Source organism: Nylanderia fulva, unplaced genomic scaffold, assembly GCF_048542155.1.
Source record: "Nylanderia fulva isolate GAGA-0341 unplaced genomic scaffold, ASM4854215v1 Scaffold15, whole genome shotgun sequence".
NCBI lineage: Eukaryota > Metazoa > Arthropoda > Insecta > Hymenoptera > Formicidae > Nylanderia > Nylanderia fulva.
In genome coordinates this window covers 27,501-48,338 of record NW_028189730.1, presented here as the reverse complement: position 1 = coordinate 48,338, position 20,838 = coordinate 27,501, and the positions used below count along the sequence as shown (strand labels likewise).

The window sequence follows — 20,838 nt, the reverse complement described above, 5'->3', positions numbered from 1 at the left end:
TTAACCCAATAATTTCGCTAGATCCTGCAAAAATAAAATTTAATTTTTAATAACTTAATGACTGAAAAAATCTTTGAAAAATACTTAGAATAAGTATAAATAAAATTGTCAAAAGAGCTCAGGCACAGATATTAGATGCAACAAAATTGTTAAAAATTTCTTATATTTAAATATACATTTTTCTTTATACTTATTTTGAACGTTCTTTTTTCAACAATTCTTAAAGCCCAGTCTACAATGAGTGTCGTTAGTCGTAAATAAATTATCAACCATAGTCGATTATTTCAAAAATAATCAATTGTAGACTGGCCATAATATATTAATTAATAAAACTATTCACACGAATAAATTTGCATTCCTATTCTAAATCCTAATGAATTATCAACCATATTTTTTACATTTTGAAAGAATCAAGCTTATACATCTAAAGATGCCTTGCATATATTTTGCTTTTATTTTTGTGTTTTATGCTTGCTGATAGAAATAAAGAGAGGAAATGGTTTATTCTTCTTATGAATTGATTGGAATTTCTTATGCATATGCTTATGTGCTTATGCAAAAGTGTGTGCTCCCCGCTTAACCCCAGACACAATGCCAGACAACAGGCAATATATAGGAATAAGAAATAGAAAATATCAACCAATCGGAAAAGAAAATAGATATTATTCTCTGCTCCTATTGGTGAATATTTTCTATTTCTTATTTCCATTGCCTGTTGCCTGGCATTGCGACTGGAACTTTATGGTCTGTATTTATAGTCCGATCTTAAGCGGGGTCTACAATGGCAGCAGGAGTACCGAGTACAAGAGTAAGCAGTAAGCAGTACGAAATGGGATTCGTTCATTTCGTTACTCCCGACAACAATCATTTCTAAAGATATAATTGGGACCAACAATCGATTTCCTATCGATTTGACGTATAATTAATTAAAATTTATTAAAATTGTATATTTAGGTAGGCTAACTTCACATTGATATTTATTTTTTTAATAACAATCAAACTAATAACCAACAAAAACCAAAATATGACCAACAATGATCAATAAAAGACCAACTATTGATTCCAATTATTGAAACTTCGAAAATCTAATTTTGGTAGGCTAACTTCACAGAACTGAAATTCGATTGGTTGAATTTCTTATGCATACGTTTATAGACCAATCAAGATTCTTATGTTTACGCTTAGATCGGATCTACAACAAATGTAGTAAGCTCTAAGCTTTAAAAAATTCACCAATCACAATCAAGAATGAGGGGAATAATTGACTGTGATTGATCAATTTCTTAAGGCTTAGAGCTTACTACATCTATTGTAGACCCGGCCTTATGCGCCTATGCAAAAGTGTGTGCTCCCCGCTTTAGAGTGAGACTAAATATACATGTCTCATTCTAACTTATTGCACTAGTTAGTGCAGGAACAGAAAACAAGCCTATTGTAGACCCTGTATTATGGCTCCTGCACACAGGACGCGGCAAGCGTTTGACTGACCAATCAGGACAAAAAGATTTCTTAAAGTTCTGGAGATACGATACGCATTTAGCTTATCCGGTAGAAGCGAAAAGGCTGATTGGTTAGCGTATCACGTTGCCGCGTATGTTTATGTCAAAATAAACGAGTGATAAACGATGATAAAACTGATAAAATAACGACCATAACCTTTCTGTGTAATAATAGCGACATGATATCGATATTTTGTGAAATAAAAGCTTATCAAAATATTATCTTCCCCGTTTGTTCGGCGTGTTGACTAATCAAGATTAATCATATAACATACAATATAATATACTATTTGTCTTTCTCATCATTTCCCACGAATCGTGACATTATATGATTTACTTCTTTTCTAAAGAAAATTTTTCATATATTTTATTTAAATTTGTAGTGTAAATGGAAGAATATTAATAATGATTGTGCTATATTTTAATGAAAAATTGAAACATATAACTATGAAGTGTATGTATGACTATGCGACATGGAAATATATACCTAATGCAGTTTTATTGCTGAAATGTTTTGAATAAATTAAAGACTTTCGAAAAAATTGATTTTTAATCATCTTAGGTAAATATAGCTATACTAATTGTTTATTATTTTTCTATTTTTAAGTATATTTTCTCTTTCTGATTATGATAAATATTTAACATTTTTAACAATATATGTTATATAATTACACACACACACACACACACACATGTATATATTATATGTATGTATGTGTATATAAATATATGTATATGTGTGTTGTGTGCGTGTGCGTGCGTATAAACTATAATTATTTATTACATTTATGTAATACATTTTTTCAATATAATATTAAAAATTTTACATTATTTTAAAACATTAAAATAAATACATATTCTATATACATTTATTATATATATATATAATTATATACATATCATAGTAATGTGTGTGTGTGTGTGTAAAATGTATGTAAAAATGTATAATGTATTTAAAAAATGTACAATTTTAAATAATGAAAATATTCTCTTTTTATTACAATTGCATTAATTGCTTTTTTCATTAACTGTATTCCTCTTTTTCAGAAAAAGCTCTGATTGTAGGGCATTTGTATGTGTTGTTAAACTGAACAATGAGATAGATTTATTAATTCTAAGACAATGGCACCAGAGTCCACTACACTTTGCCATAGAAAATCTACATGTTGCATGAAGATTCCATTGAAGTCAATCGAGCAAATATATCTAATCTTTCTCATACCAGCATTAATCAATTGTTTCATATATATAATTAATTTTGCTGCTGATTTAGTAGTAGCTATTCAACACTTCAAAGAAGAAAATTCATTATGGGGAGTTTGCACTATTGCAATTATGTATGCCCCAGCACTTACATACTTTATATTGACAATTTCAAGACCAGATTGGTGGATGACAGATGATGATAAAGTATCAAAAGGTGTTGTTGGATGGTTTGCTCTTCAAGTACTTCAATTTATTGGATTTGTGTTTTTTGTATTGTACAGGTAATACTTAATTTTCAGCATAAGCAAATTTTTATTATTTTTGATTTAATTAATAAGTTAGATAATATTTACATAGTTTATTTATTTGTTAGCTTATAGATTGTAATTAATAGCTATGTAGGGAAAGTAGTTTATTTTTACAGATATGCAGGACTAATTGTACTCTCCGTGGATGCCATAAATTTATTTGGAGATGCAAGAGTTAAAACATTAAATGTAGCTGCAGCACCTGCAGCCATTGAGTTATACTTCTTCTTGCAAGCATGGTTTCAAGCTGCTCCACAAGCTGTTTTTCAAATGCATTTGCTCTTCAGACAGAGTTCTGCACCTCGCAGTTATCAATCTGGTATATTAGTATATATACACATACACATCTATTATTTTATATGACACAAAATCTATTATTTTTATATAATAATGAGTATATATAATTTATTTGTAGTGACTGTACAAGTGCTCTGCATCTTTATGTCCATTGTAATACTGGCCATTGAGACAGCTTCTTTTCAAAGATTCGAAAGCCAGCGTATAAATGGTAGAAAACTTCCTTGGGCAATGTGGCTGAAAAAGTACTGTGTTGAGGTATTATTAATTCAACTTACAAAAAAAGAGAAATAACATTCCAATAATATTAAAATTATTATTCATTTGTATAATCTTAATAGAGATTTAACAATTTCAGTAGATTTGCACTTAATTTTCTTCTTTACGCAACCATTATTTACTTTATAAATTTTGTTTATTACTTGCATTATTATATATTTATTTGATGTTACTGAAATAATATACTTATTATTGTTAGTAAACTATGTTAATTCTATTCAATTAGGAATTAAACAATATCGAAGAAAAAGCGCCATTACAAGCATTACCCTTATTTGAAAAAAAACAAGATAGTGTCGTGTCGCACGAATTAACGACATCGGAAAGATCGCTGGAAGAAGAACCGGTTACGGAAAATGACTGGCAGCAGAATCAGTCCCATGTAGCATCGTTGTATCGTCAAGTTTCCGTGACTCCACCGTTACCACCGAAAAATGCGCGCGTGACACCGCCGCCAATGCCGCTTCGTGGAATCACGACGGTCGCGTCGCTTCCGGTACCGGATATCCCGGCACCACCTCGTCCAGATTCCATTTATCAAGAGGAAGAAGCGGCAAAAACAGCAGCGATTTTGGAACCGAATCAAAGACTGATAAGCAGCAGTGCGCAGAGTCTAAAAGTTCCTAAACGCAAATATTCCGAAAAAGGTCTCGAAGAAGATGATCCGATAGGAAAATTTCTATCCTTCCTCTGGTGGTTTCTCTTTATCCTGGCACGCGTGTTTGCCATTGCTGTAGCTTACGAATTTTATCCGGCGTCCTTACTGGCTGTGCTAGGTGTGCACTACATCATCATGTTGATCTATCTTTTTTATTATTCGAAATATTACGACGGGATCACGTTTATTGTCAATTTCTGGCTTGGTCTGGTCTACATATTCAGTCTAATTGAATATCGGATCAAATTCAAATACGCCGATTGGTGGACATTGCCGTACTATGTCTTTGTGATAGCGCAGAACACAACACTAACGCTAATGTGGTATTTAAACGCCGATTGGGACGGATTCTGGTATACCTACATATTTTGCATAATTTTTGCCAGCATGGCATTCTGTATTCTCTCGTCTATGGTATATCATGCAATATTTAAGCCAAAAAAATGCAGAGTGTATAGCAGCTGACAACCGTTAGAAAAAGCTATAGTCTTTGGATAAAACTTTCTGCTCTTTTTGCTTCTTCTGCAAAATATAAATTAACTATAATTACAAACAAATTTTCTTTAAATATCAATAAATCTCATCAAAAAAGTTAGTAATAAGCATAGTGGAGATTTTCTATAATTTATTTACATTTTAACAGATGTTATCTTTTGATTTTTAATAAAAATTTAGATTTTTTGTTGTGTTCAAGTGTTGAAAAAGAAAATATTTCATACAAAAAATGTTTATTAAACATATATTTATAAGTAATTGTTATATATTACAATTGTGACTGCAGTCTTATATTATTCGTAGAACAATGATTAGTGTAGAAAGACTTTTAGACATAGTCACAGTTATTTATTAGATTGGTGCAAAAGGAGTTTGATATAAATTTAAACGAAAGTACAATTCGAATTAATCAAAGTGTAAGCTCACCATTAAATATGTTCACGTAGGAAAAAATATACGGTTTTTTTTCTTGAAGAAATTTCTGATTTTGCTTGTTAATCTTAATAGCAAATCAAAGTGAGTTTGAGTAAAAAGTTATATCTTTTGCACCATTCTAATACTTCACAGGCAGCACGTTTTTTTCACTTTTTAATAATATACTTTAAGTATACTTTAAGTATATTATGGAGATATTTACAGTATTATATACATTTATATATAAAAAAAGAATGGCTCTATATATACTTTATATATATATATATATATATATATATATATAAACACAGAGTATATCGAAGTATATCGAAATTCGTGAATAAAAATACTATAGAAAAATTCTCTTGAAAAATTAAGTAACAATAGTTTTTATTTTTAAATATAAGAATTTTAAGCTACTCACATACACACACACACACACACAATCAGGATATCTTTATACAATTGTGAATTGTACGTATGTCACCTAGCTCCGAAGCGATGCAAGTCACGTTAGGTATCCTGCGTAAACAGCCCGAGTAAGATATTCACAGGATTTTAACGGTTAAGAATTCGGTCCTATCCTTCAACCCTTTTGCAGGAGTCGGAGGGTATTTATAAGAATTTCCCATAAAAAAATCAAATTAGCTGGTGTACGCGCAGCTCACAAACAGACAACTGTTTAAATATCGTGCGATTGAACGATTTTAAACCATTTTCTCAGACTGTTGTTTGGAATAAAATATTGTAAATATATGTATAAATTTTTGAGAATTCGGAATATATATATCTAATCTTTTCTTTGAAAATCCAAAGATGATCTTTTAGATAATTGCGTAACAGATTATATATAAGATATAACCCTCTGATATATATATATATATATATATATATATATATATATATATATATATATATGTGTGTGTGTGTGTGTGTGTGTAGAGAGAGAGAAAGGGGAGAATCATAATATAAACATTTGTTTTTCAATAAAGTTAGAACACAGTCTAGTATCGTCTACTTTTTTCAGAAAGTAGTTCATTCTACAATGAGCACATTTGTGTATGTGTGTGTTTATGTATGCATGTCATAATTTTATTAATCTCATTGCCTGGAATTTATTAAGCAAGAGATTGATCATTTGTTAAAAGATAAATATCGAGCGACCATTTACATGCATGTAAATCTTTCTTCCTCACACATGAATATTCGAACCTCTGTGAAGATTACCAAGCTGAGCCTCAAATAAAATATCATTTAATAATTTCTCGGCTATTATTCTTTGATCCAATCTCATGTTTCTAAGTTTCGCCGCGACATTACGACCGATCGCGTCATATTCGTCCTCCATTACGAACGAATTATTATGTGGTATTCTCAGAGACAAATCTGTAGATTCCGTTTCCTCAGATCGTCGTCGAACTAGTGACGTATCGCTCCAATCAGTGGATTGGTGATCATAAGATTCTTCGTTTTCGGCTGAACATTCTTCCTGTATGCATATATATATGAATATATTAATTTAATTACAATGTAAATATAAAAAGAAACTTGTGTATAAAATTATATTTATAAATGAAAGATAAACGACCCAAAGAAAATTTAGATAATCACAAGTATAAATTTTGTTTTTGTTTAAAATCAATTAAAAAATTTAATTATTATAAATTAATCTGACTACATAAATTTTTATTTCTTTCTTTTAATAAATTTTATATTTTATATAAAATTTATAATTAAATGTATAGTTTATATTTTAATTTTTGCATCCATATATAAAACAGCAAGTCGATCTGCATTAAAAATAGCAAAAATTGAGGAACAATTATGCTTACCGTTTTGCAGCGCTTTTTATTTTGTAGCACTACACGCTTTGTTCGCACTATTTCAGAACATTTATCAGGCGACACTGAATCGATGTATACCATTGCTGGTTTCCTTTGATTAGATTTACATCTTATTTTCTCAATCAAAGATGGATGCAATCGCTACAATAATAATAATAATAAAAGTTTTCATGATATATTGTTTGTAATAATAAATCGTTTTATAATGATAAGAAAAGATTCAATAAGAGCCTGAATGCAGTCTTTGATTTATAATTTCAATTAAACTTAATCACAACTATAAAAAAAAAAGAAATTAAATGCGAAGATACACAATATCAATAAATGTTTTCAGTAGTTCTTTTCTTATTATAATTTTATAAAATTTTTTTCTTTTTCAAAATGAATTTACATTCTAATTTACCTTTATATGACTCAGAAAATTGCCAGTAGACTTCAGATTGCCATTCAACAATTTCTGACATTGCTGACAACGCACAGTAACATTGGTGTCCTCTACTCTGGTCACTGTAAAATACTCTCCATCTAATATAGCGGGTAATCTGATTGGAGTAAGAGACGTACTCTGTTGAGTGTTTGGCTGAATCTGCGTTATTTGATGTGTCTGCTGTTGTTGCTGCAGTACCAATGTGTCACGATTCTCCTGACTTTGCACTTGCATCTGTTGGGTAGGTGTTTGACTGTTCATGGACTGAGTTTGATCGATCTCACGTTGGTGATTTGCAGCAGTAACTATAGATTCATTGTATGTCTCAAATGTTTCCATTTTATTCTCATAATTTTGTGTGGGAAAACTGTCCATAGCGATAAAATGCATGTAAGCCTCAGTCTGATAAGCAGATACAGTAGATTTTTCACTTTGTTTCTTTTTCTCTCTCCTCGAATTAATTTTACAAGCTTGAATATTTGGAGTAACTGGAAAAGAAATACTTTTTACAGATTTTTCATACCAATTAAATATAATATTATTTATCTAGAACTCTTATTGAATTTCACATAAGCTGATAGATAAGAGCATCATGTGTGACGAATCTAGATAAGATAATAGATGAGAATATGTATATGTTTATGTAAGAGATTAAGAATCACTTACCAATTTTGTTAATCAAAGTTGTGCTCTGTCATTACATCCTTAATATTGTATAACATATACAAACAAAAAACAATGAACATTTGGCGCATATTCTTTTCATCCATAGGCACCTAAACAAAAATAATAACTTTTGATAATTTTTTCTTTACAATCACTTGTGCGTAGTGGCAACACTGGTAAACAAAGCATTTCTCCAGAAATTTTTTGTTATAAACCTTTTTCCTTTTTCTTTTTGTGACATAATAATATTTTGTTACATGATAACAAATATATATATGTATGTTGCAAATATATTCTTTTTAAACTTTTTAGAAATAAATTATAGATACCTAGTATTTTATTTGATGACATATGTATGTATGTACGTACAATCAATTCATGAAATAATTCATATAATTGAAATATGTATGTATGTATGGTTAATTCATGAAATAATTCATGAAATAATTTATTCGTAACTAATTGAAATCCAATTTAATATTTAATAATTTACAATGCAAAAATTGCATATAGATCATTAATTAAATGAAGATTTTCGATTGATTCGTTTGAGCGTAGTTAAATAATTTGCGATAGAAAGGCGGAAAACTCGAAAATTGCCGTAATATTTACACTTTTATAACCTAAACTTGCCCATAGATCGAGAGAGATACTATAAACATATATATACATACACGTACATTCGATTTTTAGGTCAAGTCTACAATAATGTAGTAAATCTAAAATCTAAAGGCACTTTTACAATGCCAGACAACAGCCAATAGGAATAAAAATATCCGCCAATAAAAATGCTCGCGCTTGATTGCGCTTTTGTATAGCGTGGTATTTCATGGGATTGCACCCTATTGCAATGTGCTGCTTCTTAGTTGGAGTTAACAGTCTAGTAATATAAAAGTCTGTGCTTTTTTAACGCATGCGCACAAAAAAATTTATATCAATTTATATCCGATTTTTGGCTATTCTCATATTGTGCTACTGTGTATCATTATTCATTATATATTCAGACGAGCGATAAAACGTTTTTCGTCGGTGTGAGACTTTACATTTCTCGCGTTCTTGTGTGTTTTTGAATTTGAAGTGCATAGGATTCATAGGAATGACCCGGAGGTGTTTTTCGTGTTTTTGACATCCTAATAATTTTTTATTCTATATAATACATATCTATATTTACTATCTATATATCGAACTGTTGACATGTCGACACTTCATGTGAAAACTAAAGAGAAGACGGAAGAGAAGCAGCATACAAGGTTTTCTATATATTTCCTATATTTTCTCTCTCTCTCTCCCTCCCTCCCCCCTTCCTCCCTCTTTCCCCCCTACATTTAACATTATAGCATAACATGGATTGAATATATGTTTATGTAAAACATTTATGATATATAACATTTTTTCACATGTGCTCACACGACGCACACATACATTTCTTTAATTCTATATATTAAATTTTTTTATGATACAATTATATAAATTTTATAAAGATAGACAGATTTTATAAATCAATAATGAATGTTTTTAATTTCAAAGCTTTATATTGCTGTCCCATCGAGGATAGATGTATGTGAATAGTTCTTTTTTATAAAATTATTAATTAATTTGTTTGTACAATGTTCATGTACTTTTTATTCGAATATGAAAGAAGTAACATATAATTAAAAAGAAAATATGACTTTTAGCGACACAGAAAAGTGCAGTCCCACTTTGCCAAAGAGGGAAATCATGTCAGAAACAGACAAAAATATAGATTTAAAGAGCTCTCAGAGTAAGAAGCGCAAATTATCATCCGATTGTGAACATCCATCCAAAGTGGTCAAGCATGATATTGACGAAGATACTGTATCTGCTGTAAGTTTTTTTGAATGTATATTTATTTGCTATGAATGCTAAGAATTGTTGATGTCTTTCCTATTGCAGAGTGTGAGTACTCCCTCAGATTTGACAATATCTGGAGGTAATGAAAAAAGTGATAACTCTAATATAAGCAGAATTGTTGACAATACAGCTTTTGTAGCTGAACATTATAATATGCTAGAGGAAAAAGGACTCTCATATAGAAATCAAAGTCGCATTATATACATGAGAAATTTTAACAACTGGATTAAAAGCATGCTTATACGTAAGTATTAATTTTTAATTGTTAATTGAACAAAATCAATCTTAATCATCAAATATATCAAATAACACCTAATAATAAAAAAATGATCATGTGAAAACAATGATCAAAAAGAAGAAATCTAAAATAAATATATAAAAAAATGAGAGTTCAAACAATTATTATTACATAATTACAATAATTGTAAATGTCAAAATTAAAATTCCACTTTGATCTCTTATAAATATCTCCAAAAATATTAAATTTAAGTTATTGATTTTTATTATTGATTCTATGATTTAAATCTGTCAGTTTTTTAATATTTTATATCAATTAGATAATATGGTGCAAGTGAATTAACTTATTGTTATATTATTAATCACAGATGAATATGTTGTTAAGTTGAAGCAAGGTAAGAATTTCGGTGCTTCGCTAAGAGTGTTGGATATGTGCTGCGGGAAGGGGGGAGATCTTCTCAAGTGGAAAAAGGCTAATATTTCACATCTGATTTGTGCGGATATAGCACAAGTGTCATTGGAACAGTGTCAGCAACGGTACAATGACATGATGAACAGGAAAGGTTCTAAAGATAGAGGTTTTGCTCCCATTTTTACTGCAGAGTTTATAACAGCTGATTGTACAAAGGTAGAAGATATATATTTTCATCTTGTAAATCACACTATTTGCAATTTAATCTTTGCAAGAAATGCATTTGTCAATGGAATTTGGTTAATCAGAATTGTTGCAGGTTCGTTTGAGAGAGAAGTATATGGATCCCAGTATGCAGTTAGATTTTGTCAGTTGCCAATTTGCATTTCACTACAGCTTTGAATCCCTACCGCAAGCGGAATGCATGCTTCGGAACGCTGGCGAGAGTCTCAAGCCTGGTGGCTATTTTATCGGAACCATTCCAGACGCGTACGATCTAGTGTATGTTTTTACTTTTTCTTTATATATATCTGGTTTTTTAAAACTTTATTTTTTCTTAAATACATCATTATTTTGATATATCAGAATATAAAATACATTGTATATTCTAATTTATAATTATAATTAAATTACAGTTATAAGTAATTATAATGAAATAATATTAATTCAATAATATTAAATTTCTTTTAGGTCAAATTATATATTATACAATTTTATAATTTTGACTTTAATTTCTAAAGTTTTTTTAATCCATCTTCAACTAAAAAAAGTATATATTGCACAAATTTTTTTATATGTAAAAAATATAACACATATATATATATATATATATATATATATATATATATATGCTTATCTTTTTTTATAATATCTAGTTCTAGATGGCAAAAATGCGATAGTAATAAATTCGGCAATGATGTATATAGCATCGAATTTATATGCGAGGACAAGATGAAACCACCACTCTTTGGCGCCAAATATAATTTTCACTTGGACGGCGTGGTTGATTGTCCAGAGTTCTTAGTGCACCTGCCAACTCTGTGCAAATTGGCTTTAAAGCATGGTCTCGAGTTAATAACGTTTGAAAGGTGAGAGAAAAAGAGAGAAGGAAGAGGGAGGGAGGGGAGGGAGATAGAGAGGGAAAGGCGAGAATATATTTATTTAAATCTATTAATGTTTCGTGTGTAAATATTTGTAAATAATTATTTCACAATCAATCAATTTTTTATTATGATGCATTTAAATCAATTAAAGTTTGTGGACTTACTCAATTTTTAATTTAAATTATATTAGAAGAAAAAAAATATTTTTTTCTTTTTTTCAGATTTGATGAGTATTATGAACGTTTTAAAGAAGAAGGTAGATCTCTTCTAGGGAACATGCAAGCACTGGAAACTTATCCGCCATATCACGAAGCACCTTTGCTCGGCGATCCAGAGCAAGACTATCAACATGCTGTTCGATATATGCAGAACCTGCCCGCCAATCATCGCAAGATCGGCACTCTCTCGCAGTCGGAATGGGAAGTTACTTGTTAGTATAAAAATTATAATATAAAATTAATAAAATTATAATATAAAATAAACATGATAAAGATAAGAATTCGGATCAATCTGACTTTAGATTTTTAATAAAAATATTTTTTTTACAGCATTATATGCAATCTTTGCGTTTCGAAAAATGAAGACCATCTGGAACAGTGAGGGAAAACCAGAGTATGTGAAGTTGTAAAGCATAGAAGTTTAGAAAAATAGGTAAATTGCAGCGAAAGAATAATTTTATCGACTACTGATTTTACATTACAACAAAAAAACTTTGTTACTATAGATGGCTTATTATAGTACGATATCATCCGTGTGATACTTGTAAAACTGTAGTTGTGTTTTATAGAGACTGACAATCATGTAAAAATCTCATCAAGAAACATTAGAAAACATTAGAAATTTAAATTATTGAAATAAAGACAATTTTTTTGTCACTTATATTAAGATTTGATTCTTTCCAAATGCAAGAAATTTTTTAGTATTACACGAATGATTTATAATAATAAATATGAAATATAATCTTAAAATATATAAGAAATTATTGGAAATATATAATCTGTAAATATAATTTGTAAAACTCTGAATAATTTTTTTCTGTAATATTAAATTATCTAAAATTTACACAATTAGCTTGCAAAGCTCAGGAAGAAGTGTCCTATATATTTTATCTTTCATCAAACACGATATCATAAACGATAGATTTAATAAAATTATCCATTTTATGTATCTTATTTATATTATAAAAATAATTTATAAAAATTGCGCATTACTTGAAAACAATTTTCTTTTAATTTATATTTCTTAAAAATAACCATTTTACGAAAATCATCTGAAAATTTGTTTGTTATTTTATTATATACGAAAAGGAAGAAAGATCGACATAATTTTTTTCGCGCCAATGTTGAAAATTATTGAACGTACAATCGAATGCAACTTTGTAGGATTGAATGTGAAGTGTGAAGTTGAATCAATCAAAATAGTTATTTCGTGACGACGAGAAATATCTCATAAAATAATTCTAAAAATCAATACAGGTGAAAGTGTATACAGAATAATTTCTAAATTATCATGTTTAAATATTTTTTTTTACTTTAAAATCTTGATGTTATTGAAAATAATGTTTAAATTTATTTTCAACTGTATCGTTATTTTTTTGTAAATGGACAATTAACCTCATTTTCGGTTTTTTTGCCGAGACTTATTTCTTTTGACTTAAAAAGAAAAGAAGAGAGAAATAATAAGTCTCTTGATCAAGAAATGAATCAGTAATCAAAATCAATAATACAATGTATTATAATTTTGTTCAAAAAAATTGATTAATTATGGCTATTAATACATTAATCGATTGAATACGCGAATTAGATGGCGTAAGATTTTTTCGTACGTATAAAGGAAAATTGGAAATTGAACTCGTTCATAAGTCATGAGACAGTAAGTACGAGACTACTCCGGTTTTTTCAATCGGTTTAGCGTCGCGGTGAATGACTTCCGTCGGTTCGGGCCTTGGGCTTCGGGCTAGATCGGGCGAAGCGATTGTTGGGTTCGGTTGCGAGTGCTTCGGAAATTAAAGAGGCGGGGCGAGCAGGAGCATGCGCGATCGCGCGTTTCTAGCACTTAGACTGTGGGTGCGCGACGTTCCGGCGCGCACGGCGCATAGAGATAGTCGCTCGTGGTCGCTCGGCAGACTTGCAACGAAACGGGCAAGTTGTGGTGCAGAATGCATAAGTAAACTTCTTTCTTTCACTCTTTCTCTCTCTTTCTTTCTCGCTCTCGCTCTTTCTCGGCCGCAGTTTCGTGCTTTTACAACGGGACGGTGTAGACACAAACAACTACTTGCACACGGTTGGAGCTGTGTGCGTGTCCAGTCCTCTTCGCTTCTTGTCCCTCTATTGGCGACAGCGCTGGTCCCTCTCGTCCGCGTTGGCTTACACAGTCTATCACATACCGTTCATCTCGAGAAATGGAGCTCGAGCAAGCGGCGTCGCAGATAAATGCGGACCTGGTAAGCACATATTTCGTATACGCATAAACCATCGCAACCCCGTACGTGCACGTTTTCGCGATATTCGGTCACGGGAGCGGTCTCGTCTCTTGGTTGCGACACGATCGTGCCGACGCGAAATTTTTCTAAGTCCCAAAATGGCGTCTGTGACTAAGTCCTCTATCGTGGCGTAAGCACTCGAGATCGAGGTGTTTCTACGACTCGGCCACAGACGTCAAATCCGATCGACGCATGAATCTTCATAGTATCTTTCACCTTTTCATAATTCAATTCGGACTCGTCTGTTTCAGGAAAAGAAGGCCAAGGAGAGCGGCGACGGCGGCGGCGACGTCCCCGGGAATCATAGCGGTAAGTTTTTACTCGATTGTGTTTATAAGGACAAACGCGCGGATGAGCGAGAAAGAGAGAGAATGAGAGAGAGAGAGAGGGGGAGGGAGAGAGAGAGAGAGAGAGAGAGAGCGAACAAAGCATTAACGATCGGATGTGACGATACCGAATGTCAAGTTGAAATCAGCGAGCACCTCGGTGGCTGATTATCCGATCGAACGACGCGAGTCGACACGTGTCCCATCTCCCGTGAGAAGCGCCGGATGGCAAGATTCGGGATTTCACGCACATGGACTCATCTACTTCCTTTTTCAATTTTCTGTGTCGATCATGATTTATTTTTATATATAACATCTTAGGGTGTACACTCGCGATATACTAATTTAAACGAGAATCCGCGCGTCTTAAATTAATTTTTTGGCGGAATACATGTCTTATACAAATGATTCAATAAAATGAATTGAATGCAAAGCATTTACTTAAGTTTTTCGAATGTAAATCAATCAATTTTAGTTGATTTTCTTTTACTATACTTTTTTAGAATAAAATAGTGTCTATTTTATTATTCCTTTTATAATAAAATTAATATCTACATGACTTGTTTTATACTTGTTATTGCGTGTTATTATACCAAATTTTCAACACTTTTAAATATACAACTTAAATTAATATGTTTTTATGTTGTATAAAATTTATCTGCATTTGATTTTTCTAGATCATATCAATGGCATGTCTAATGGTTTCGATAAAAAAAGAGAACACAAGTCCGAACATAGAGATAAAGACAAAGAGCGGTCTCATAAATCGGATCATAAGGACAAAGATAGGAGTAAGGAGAAAGAGAAGAATCATAAGAGCGAACATAGGGATAAGGACAGGCACAGACATAGTTCCAGTTCTATGAAAGATAAGGACAAACACGATAGTAGCAGTAATAAGGATAAGGACAAAGATAAAAAGAGCTCTTCTAATAAGGAGCACAAGGAGCACAAGGAGCACAAGAGTAGCAGTTCATCTAGCAAAGATAAAGATAAAAGCAAGGAACATCATCACAAATCGAGTTCGAGTTCAAGTTCTAAGAGCAAAGACAGGTAAAATAAAGAGAAGAGGTGGTAATTAATTGATCAACGATAAATGATTAATTCATATACATAATGCAAAATATTTATACACATGTTTCTTTCAGATATCACAATAGTTCTAAGGACAAAGACTCAAAGAGCAAAGACAAAGATAAGTACAGACACAGTAGTTCCTTAAATTCTAGTTCGCGCGACAAAGACAAGGATCGAAATATCTCGAAGGACAAGGAGAGCAAAAAACATTCATCCGAGAGAGATAAAGATCGACATTCCACTTCTCATTCTTCGGGCGATAAAGAGAAACATCGTTCGTCGGAGAAAGACAAAGACAAGCATAGAGAAAGTTCGTCCAGCAGTAAGGATAAGCATCGTCATGAAAAAGATAAAGATCGCCACCGACATGATAAAGACAAATGTAAGTAGTGATAAAAATAGAAATATGTCTGCGTAAATATCTGATTTTACTTTCCTTAATCACTCGCGCTCCAATTCTAGCTAAACATCGTGACGAAAAGGAAAAAAAGGATAAGGATGCGGAAGAAATTAAAATAAAGGAAGAAACGGATGTAAAGTTGAATCATGTAACCAACGAAAGATTTCATTATAATGAAGTCAAATTAGAGATAAAGGAAGTAAGATTTTATTTGCTATTACGTGTCGCGAGTGTTTATTGAAAAGATTATGAAAATGAAGAGAAACTGTGCGAAGCAAAACTTTTTTTTAGGAACCTATGACGCAATTAGAACTGGAGGATGATGATGACAGTGGTGGTGAACGACCACTCTATATTAAAGAGGAGGACGATGACGAGGAAGCTGTTAAGGAAGATATGGACTCGACGGACGGAAACGATACCAGGCTATCAGATCTTCACAATACGACCTTAAAAACGGAAGAGGACTCTGAAGAAGATCAACCATTAGTAATTTCGCTTTAATTATAGCAATGCAGAAGTAAAAGAAAGTAGTTTGTCAATTATTTTATCGTTGATCATTTTTATACTTTTTGTGTCAGAGTATAAATATTTCATCACATCTTAAAGTAAATTATTACTTATTCGTAATTTTTATATTATTTAATCTTTTAATTAAATGTGTATCGATGCAGTCCTCGAGGTCGAAAGTATCGCCGAGTTTAAAGAGAAAAATCGAATCGGAGGAAGATGAAGACGTACCTCTGTCGGCGCGCAAGAAACCTAAAAAAATGACCAGCTCGAAGATCAAGAAGAAGAAACGAAAACACGATGGAGAGGACGACGATTCTGAAGTAGAATCTGAAGAGGTATAGATAAAAATTTCTCCGCTATGTCTTTTATGAATTAGCTGTGGAAAAAATCTATGAAATACACTTCACAGTATATTTATTACAGAAATCGAAGAAAAAATCTGCAAAGTTAAAAGGGGAAAGTACCAGTCCGAGAAAAAAGAAGCAAGAAGAGAAACAAGAAGTTTGGAAATGGTATAAACATTCAAAATTAGGTGCGCTCCACTCGATGCTATTTTCGCTTTAAAGTGCAAAATTTTTTACTCTGATTGGTTAATGAAACGTTTTGAAGTGAAAGTAGTGTCAAACGGAGTGTATTCGTAATTTGTGTGTATTCATAATTTACAAGTTTTGTGCTAAAGCAGTGACTTCTTTTCTGCATGTGATTTGAGGGTTGATTGTGTATCATTCAACTGGGTAAAAATTTAAAAAAATGAGCGAGTTTGAAAATTTACATCTTTATTGATCTAAATTGACAAATTCGTTCATTTTTTAAATTTTCACTCACGAAGTTGTGTGATACACAATCGATTCCATTGTACATTGTGTGAATTCATATCTCGATTTATTTTTATAATTCAAAATCAAATTCATATTTGGAGGTCTATTACGATTCTTGAAAAGAGGTAAAAATTACAAAAGTGGACAAATTTATTAGATTTTAAATGAAATTGTAGCTACTCTAGTAAATTTCTTCGCTTTCGTTATTTTCACCGTTTCAAAAACCGTAGGCTTCCACCAAACTGCGCACGCATCCGATATGCAGGAGATATTCAATAAGAGTGCCTATTGCGCCAGTATAAAAGTGCAGGAAATATATCCACCAATAGTAATAGGGAATAGAGAAGATATTCACCAATAGGAACATAGAATAGATACTATTACTGTACTTTTGTATTGTGCAATAGATGCATCACTATTATATATATTATCTAGGGATAAAAGTCAGAATTGGAGTTCCTATATATTGGATATTGCAGTGTGCCATAACCTATATTTTTGTGCTCTATATCTTTGTCTGTTCGAATATTATGTGTGTATATAGTGTGTGTGTGTGTGTATGTGTGAATTTTTCTTCATAAAAGGTGTGAATGTGATAATAGAATATAATGAAGAATCATATAAAAAATATAATTTATTTCTTCACAAAATGCAATGCTAGAAGCAGTTATAATTATAGTTATAAAATAAGAAAACATCAGCCATTTGAGAGGTGACCTTGCTAATCTGTAACAATGTTTTTTTATCTTTATATGTATATTATGTATAACATCCATCTTGCATCGTAACAATTTTTCTATATTTAAAGTCACTCAACAATAATTTAATGTTAAATGCTTTCTTTAGGTGGGAAGAGGAGAAGAAAAGCGATGGCACAAAATGGCATTTTTTGGAGCACAAGGGACCAGTGTTTGCACCGCCCTATGAACCATTGCCAGCCAGTATAAAGTTTTATTACAATGGCAAAGAGATGAAGCTGAGTCAGGATACAGAAGAGGTTGCAACTTTCTATGCACGTATGCTGGACCATGACTATACGACCAAGGATGCTTTCAACAATAATTTTTTTCATGATTGGCGGGAGGTGATGACTGAATCGGAACGCGCCAAAATCACCGAATTATCCAAGTGTAATTTTAAAGAGATGCATGCATACTTCTTGCAAAAGAGCGAAGAACGCAAGGCGATGACAAAAGAAGATAAACAGAAGATTAAGGAGAAGAATGAAGAGATTCAGAAGGAATATGGTTTTTGCACTATCGATGGTCACAAGGAGAAAATTGGCAATTTTAAGATAGAACCACCTGGCTTGTTTAGAGGCCGTGGCGAGCATCCCAAGATGGGCAAGCTAAAGAAGCGAGTACTGCCAGAGGATGTGCTCATCAATTGTTCAAAAGATTCAAATATACCAAAACCACCGGTCGGCCACAAGTGGAAAGAGGTGCGACACGATCCTAATGTTACATGGCTCGCGTCTTGGACGGAGAATATTCAAGGTCAAGTAAAATATGTGATGCTGAATCCGTCCAGCAAACTCAAAGGCGAAAAGGATTGGCAGAAGTACGAGACGGCGCGGAAGCTGGCGCAATCGATCGACAAAATTCGTGCGGAGTATCGAGAGGATTGGAAGAGCAAAGAAATGCGTATCAGGCAACGTGCCGTTGCCCTGTATTTTATTGACAAGCTGGCACTCAGAGCTGGTAATGAAAAGGATGAGGATCAGGCGGACACTGTGGGCTGCTGTTCGTTGCGAGTAGAGCACATCAAGTTGCACGAGCATGGCAAAGACGGCAAAGAATATCTGGTTATATTCGATTTCTTAGGTAAATTCTCTCGAAATTAATATATATAATTAACATCATTGTATTTCTTAATATCATATATATTAAAAATTATTTTCATAAAATTATGAGTAAGAGAGACAGTTTACGCACACATATGTACGCACGCGCACGCAGGATTTAAATTTCAGTAACGTACTTTTTCAATTTGTATAATTAATTTTTTAATTTTTTAAATATTAAATATGTAAAAAATTTGTAGCTTTTTAGTTATTCATAAGCTGCATAAGCAATTAAAAATTGATGACTTTTCATAGATTAAACTTCTTTAATCAGAGTATGTATTTTGTGTCGGACATAGTTATACAGCGAAAAGAACATTATTTTATTTTATATTTTGTTTATGATATTGTATATTGTATAAAACATTATAAGCTATCTTTTTTTATATATTGTATGTCGTATTTTTCTCGATTTCATGTAATGTTGACAAGAAAATAATTTTATAGGTAAAGATTCTATACGATACTACAATGAAGTGCCGGTGGAAAAACGTGTCTTTAAGAACTTGCAACTCTTTATGGAGAATAAATCACCAGGGGATGATTTGTTTGATCGTCTGAATACTACTGTGATGAACAAACACTTGAATGAACTAATGGAAGGTCTCACCGCCAAAGTGTTCAGAACTTATAACGCGTCATGGACGTTGCAGCAGCAACTTGACAAACTGACTGACCCGAATGACACGGAGGCGGAGAAGATTCTTTCGTACAATCGGGCTAATCGCGCCGTCGCTATACTATGTAATCATCAGCGTTCCGTACCAAAAACGCACGCGAAATCCATGGAAAATCTGAAGGCAAAAATTGATGCGAAAAAAGAAGCGATAACCGAGTGCGAATTGCAAGTGAAGGACGCCAAACGGGATGCTAAACACGGTTCGGTAAAGGAGAAAGTGTACGTAATTTTTCATTTATTATACAGTCTCTAGATATCATATCGTTTCAAATATATAAATCTTTAAAAGCCATAATCACAATACATTATATATATGTATGTATGTATGTATGTATGTATGTACGTACGTACGTACGTACGTATGTATGTAGATTATTGGGATAAATATCTGATAAATTTATATTTTTATATAATTTAAGGCTCCTGGTCTCTTTTGATGTCATATTGAAAGAAATATAAGTTTTATTTTTGCGAAATACATCAAAATAAAAGTTTTTTTTAATGCGACCATTCGTTCGATAATATGGATGAATAAAATACACCAGAAATTTTTTTTTTCGTTACTTGCATTAATAAGTACATGTATTTTACATTTTCAACAAAACTAGATTTTTGCATTGAAGATTTACAGTTTTATTTAATAGAATTCATATGATTTCTTGCTTTTAATTTCTGTTATAACTCGTAATATGGTTGCAGTGAGGCTCAAGAGCGGTTTTTAAGACTTAAAGTCGGTTTTTTTTATAAATATTCTTTCCTTATATTTAATTTTTTTATATAACGCGGCTTGGACATGATGTAAATATATCTGCCACATGAATTAATTGTCCATTATTCTTTTACAGAACATACGAGAAGAAGAAAAAACAATTGGAAAGATTGAAGGAACAATTGACAAAATTGGAAGTCCAGGCGACAGATCGAGAAGAAAACAAAGAGATCGCGCTGGGTACTTCTAAGCTGAACTATCTTGATCCCAGAAT

At 31.9% G+C, this 20,838-nt stretch overlaps 4 protein-coding genes across 7 annotated transcripts in view; 3 read left to right on the top strand and 1 right to left on the bottom strand.

Annotated features, from left to right (window-relative positions):
* The first annotated feature begins 1,430 nt into the window (after positions 1-1,430).
* On the top strand, positions 1,431-6,419 carry LOC114935871 (uncharacterized). Of its 3 annotated transcripts, XM_085480438.1 has the most exons (6): positions 1,431-1,664; positions 1,883-2,061; positions 2,547-2,986; positions 3,130-3,332; positions 3,429-3,568; positions 3,816-6,419. In XM_085480438.1, the coding sequence occupies exons 3-6, from the start codon at positions 2,622-2,624 to the stop codon at positions 4,710-4,712; spliced, it is 1,605 nt and encodes a 534-aa protein (XP_085336564.1). In that variant the 5' UTR covers positions 1,431-1,664; positions 1,883-2,061; positions 2,547-2,621; the 3' UTR covers positions 4,713-6,419. The 3 variants fall into 3 exon arrangements, with proteins under 3 accessions (XP_085336564.1, XP_029164622.2, XP_085336565.1); XM_029308789.2 differs by having other exon boundaries at positions 1,431-2,061; XM_085480439.1 differs by lacking the exons at positions 1,431-1,664; positions 1,883-2,061 and having other exon boundaries at positions 2,842-2,986; positions 3,117-3,332.
* On the bottom strand, positions 4,959-8,758 carry LOC114935870 (uncharacterized). 2 transcript variants are annotated; one of them, XM_029308787.2, is made up of 5 exons: positions 8,423-8,758; positions 8,094-8,203; positions 7,404-7,915; positions 6,989-7,141; positions 4,959-6,645 (listed from the first exon to the last, which is right to left on the bottom strand). In XM_029308787.2, the coding sequence occupies exons 3-5, from the start codon at positions 7,815-7,817 to the stop codon at positions 6,349-6,351; spliced, it is 864 nt and encodes a 287-aa protein (XP_029164620.1). In that variant the 5' UTR covers positions 7,818-7,915; positions 8,094-8,203; positions 8,423-8,758; the 3' UTR covers positions 4,959-6,348. The 2 variants fall into 2 exon arrangements, with proteins under 2 accessions (XP_029164620.1, XP_029164621.1); XM_029308788.2 differs by having other exon boundaries at positions 8,706-8,746.
* Positions 8,759-8,992: 234 nt separating this feature from the next.
* On the top strand, positions 8,993-12,596 carry Rnmt (RNA guanine-7 methyltransferase). Its single transcript, XM_029308778.2, has 8 exons — positions 8,993-9,343; positions 9,770-9,938; positions 10,008-10,209; positions 10,571-10,830; positions 10,934-11,115; positions 11,490-11,702; positions 11,939-12,147; positions 12,266-12,596. Exons 1-8 carry the CDS (start codon positions 9,288-9,290, stop codon positions 12,343-12,345), a joined length of 1,371 nt encoding a protein of 456 aa, XP_029164611.1. The 5' UTR covers positions 8,993-9,287; the 3' UTR covers positions 12,346-12,596.
* Positions 12,597-13,772: 1,176 nt separating this feature from the next.
* Top1 (DNA topoisomerase 1) overlaps positions 13,773-20,838 on the top strand; it is a 9,549-nt gene continuing 2,483 nt past the window's right edge. Inside the window, exons 1-11 of the mRNA XM_029308799.2 lie at positions 13,773-14,160; positions 14,451-14,508; positions 15,203-15,578; positions 15,674-15,984; positions 16,065-16,201; positions 16,294-16,491; positions 16,677-16,850; positions 16,939-17,027; positions 18,180-19,156; positions 19,624-20,074; positions 20,701-20,838. The exon at positions 20,701-20,838 is cut by the window's right edge and continues 12 nt beyond it. Coding sequence (XP_029164632.2) covers positions 14,119-14,160; positions 14,451-14,508; positions 15,203-15,578; positions 15,674-15,984; positions 16,065-16,201; positions 16,294-16,491; positions 16,677-16,850; positions 16,939-17,027; positions 18,180-19,156; positions 19,624-20,074; positions 20,701-20,838 — 2,951 coding nt within the window. The 5' untranslated portion in view covers positions 13,773-14,118. The remainder of the gene's footprint in view (positions 14,161-14,450; positions 14,509-15,202; positions 15,579-15,673; positions 15,985-16,064; positions 16,202-16,293; positions 16,492-16,676; positions 16,851-16,938; positions 17,028-18,179; positions 19,157-19,623; positions 20,075-20,700) is intronic.

Excerpts from the sequence above, each read along its gene's own strand:
- LOC114935871 (XM_085480438.1), top strand. The coding sequence starts at position 2,622 with ATGGCACCAGAGTCCACTACACTTTGCCATAGAAAATCTACATGTTGC. Across the intron at positions 2,987-3,129 it reads GTGTTTTTTGTATTGTACAG|ATATGCAGGACTAATTGTAC; the intron begins GTAATACTTAAT and ends TTATTTTTACAG. Across the intron at positions 3,569-3,815 it reads TGAAAAAGTACTGTGTTGAG|GAATTAAACAATATCGAAGA; the intron begins GTATTATTAATT and ends CTATTCAATTAG.
- LOC114935870 (XM_029308787.2), bottom strand. The coding sequence starts at position 7,817 with ATGCATTTTATCGCTATGGACAGTTTTCCCACACAAAATTATGAGAAT. Across the intron at positions 7,142-7,403 it reads ATTTTCTGAGTCATATAAAG|CGATTGCATCCATCTTTGAT; the intron begins GTAAATTAGAAT and ends TTATTATTGTAG. Across the intron at positions 6,646-6,988 it reads ATAAAAAGCGCTGCAAAACG|GAAGAATGTTCAGCCGAAAA; the intron begins GTAAGCATAATT and ends ATATGCATACAG.
- Rnmt (XM_029308778.2), top strand. The coding sequence starts at position 9,288 with ATGTCGACACTTCATGTGAAAACTAAAGAGAAGACGGAAGAGAAGCAG. Across the intron at positions 9,344-9,769 it reads GAAGAGAAGCAGCATACAAG|CGACACAGAAAAGTGCAGTC; the intron begins GTTTTCTATATA and ends TATGACTTTTAG. Across the intron at positions 9,939-10,007 it reads ACGAAGATACTGTATCTGCT|AGTGTGAGTACTCCCTCAGA; the intron begins GTAAGTTTTTTT and ends TTCCTATTGCAG.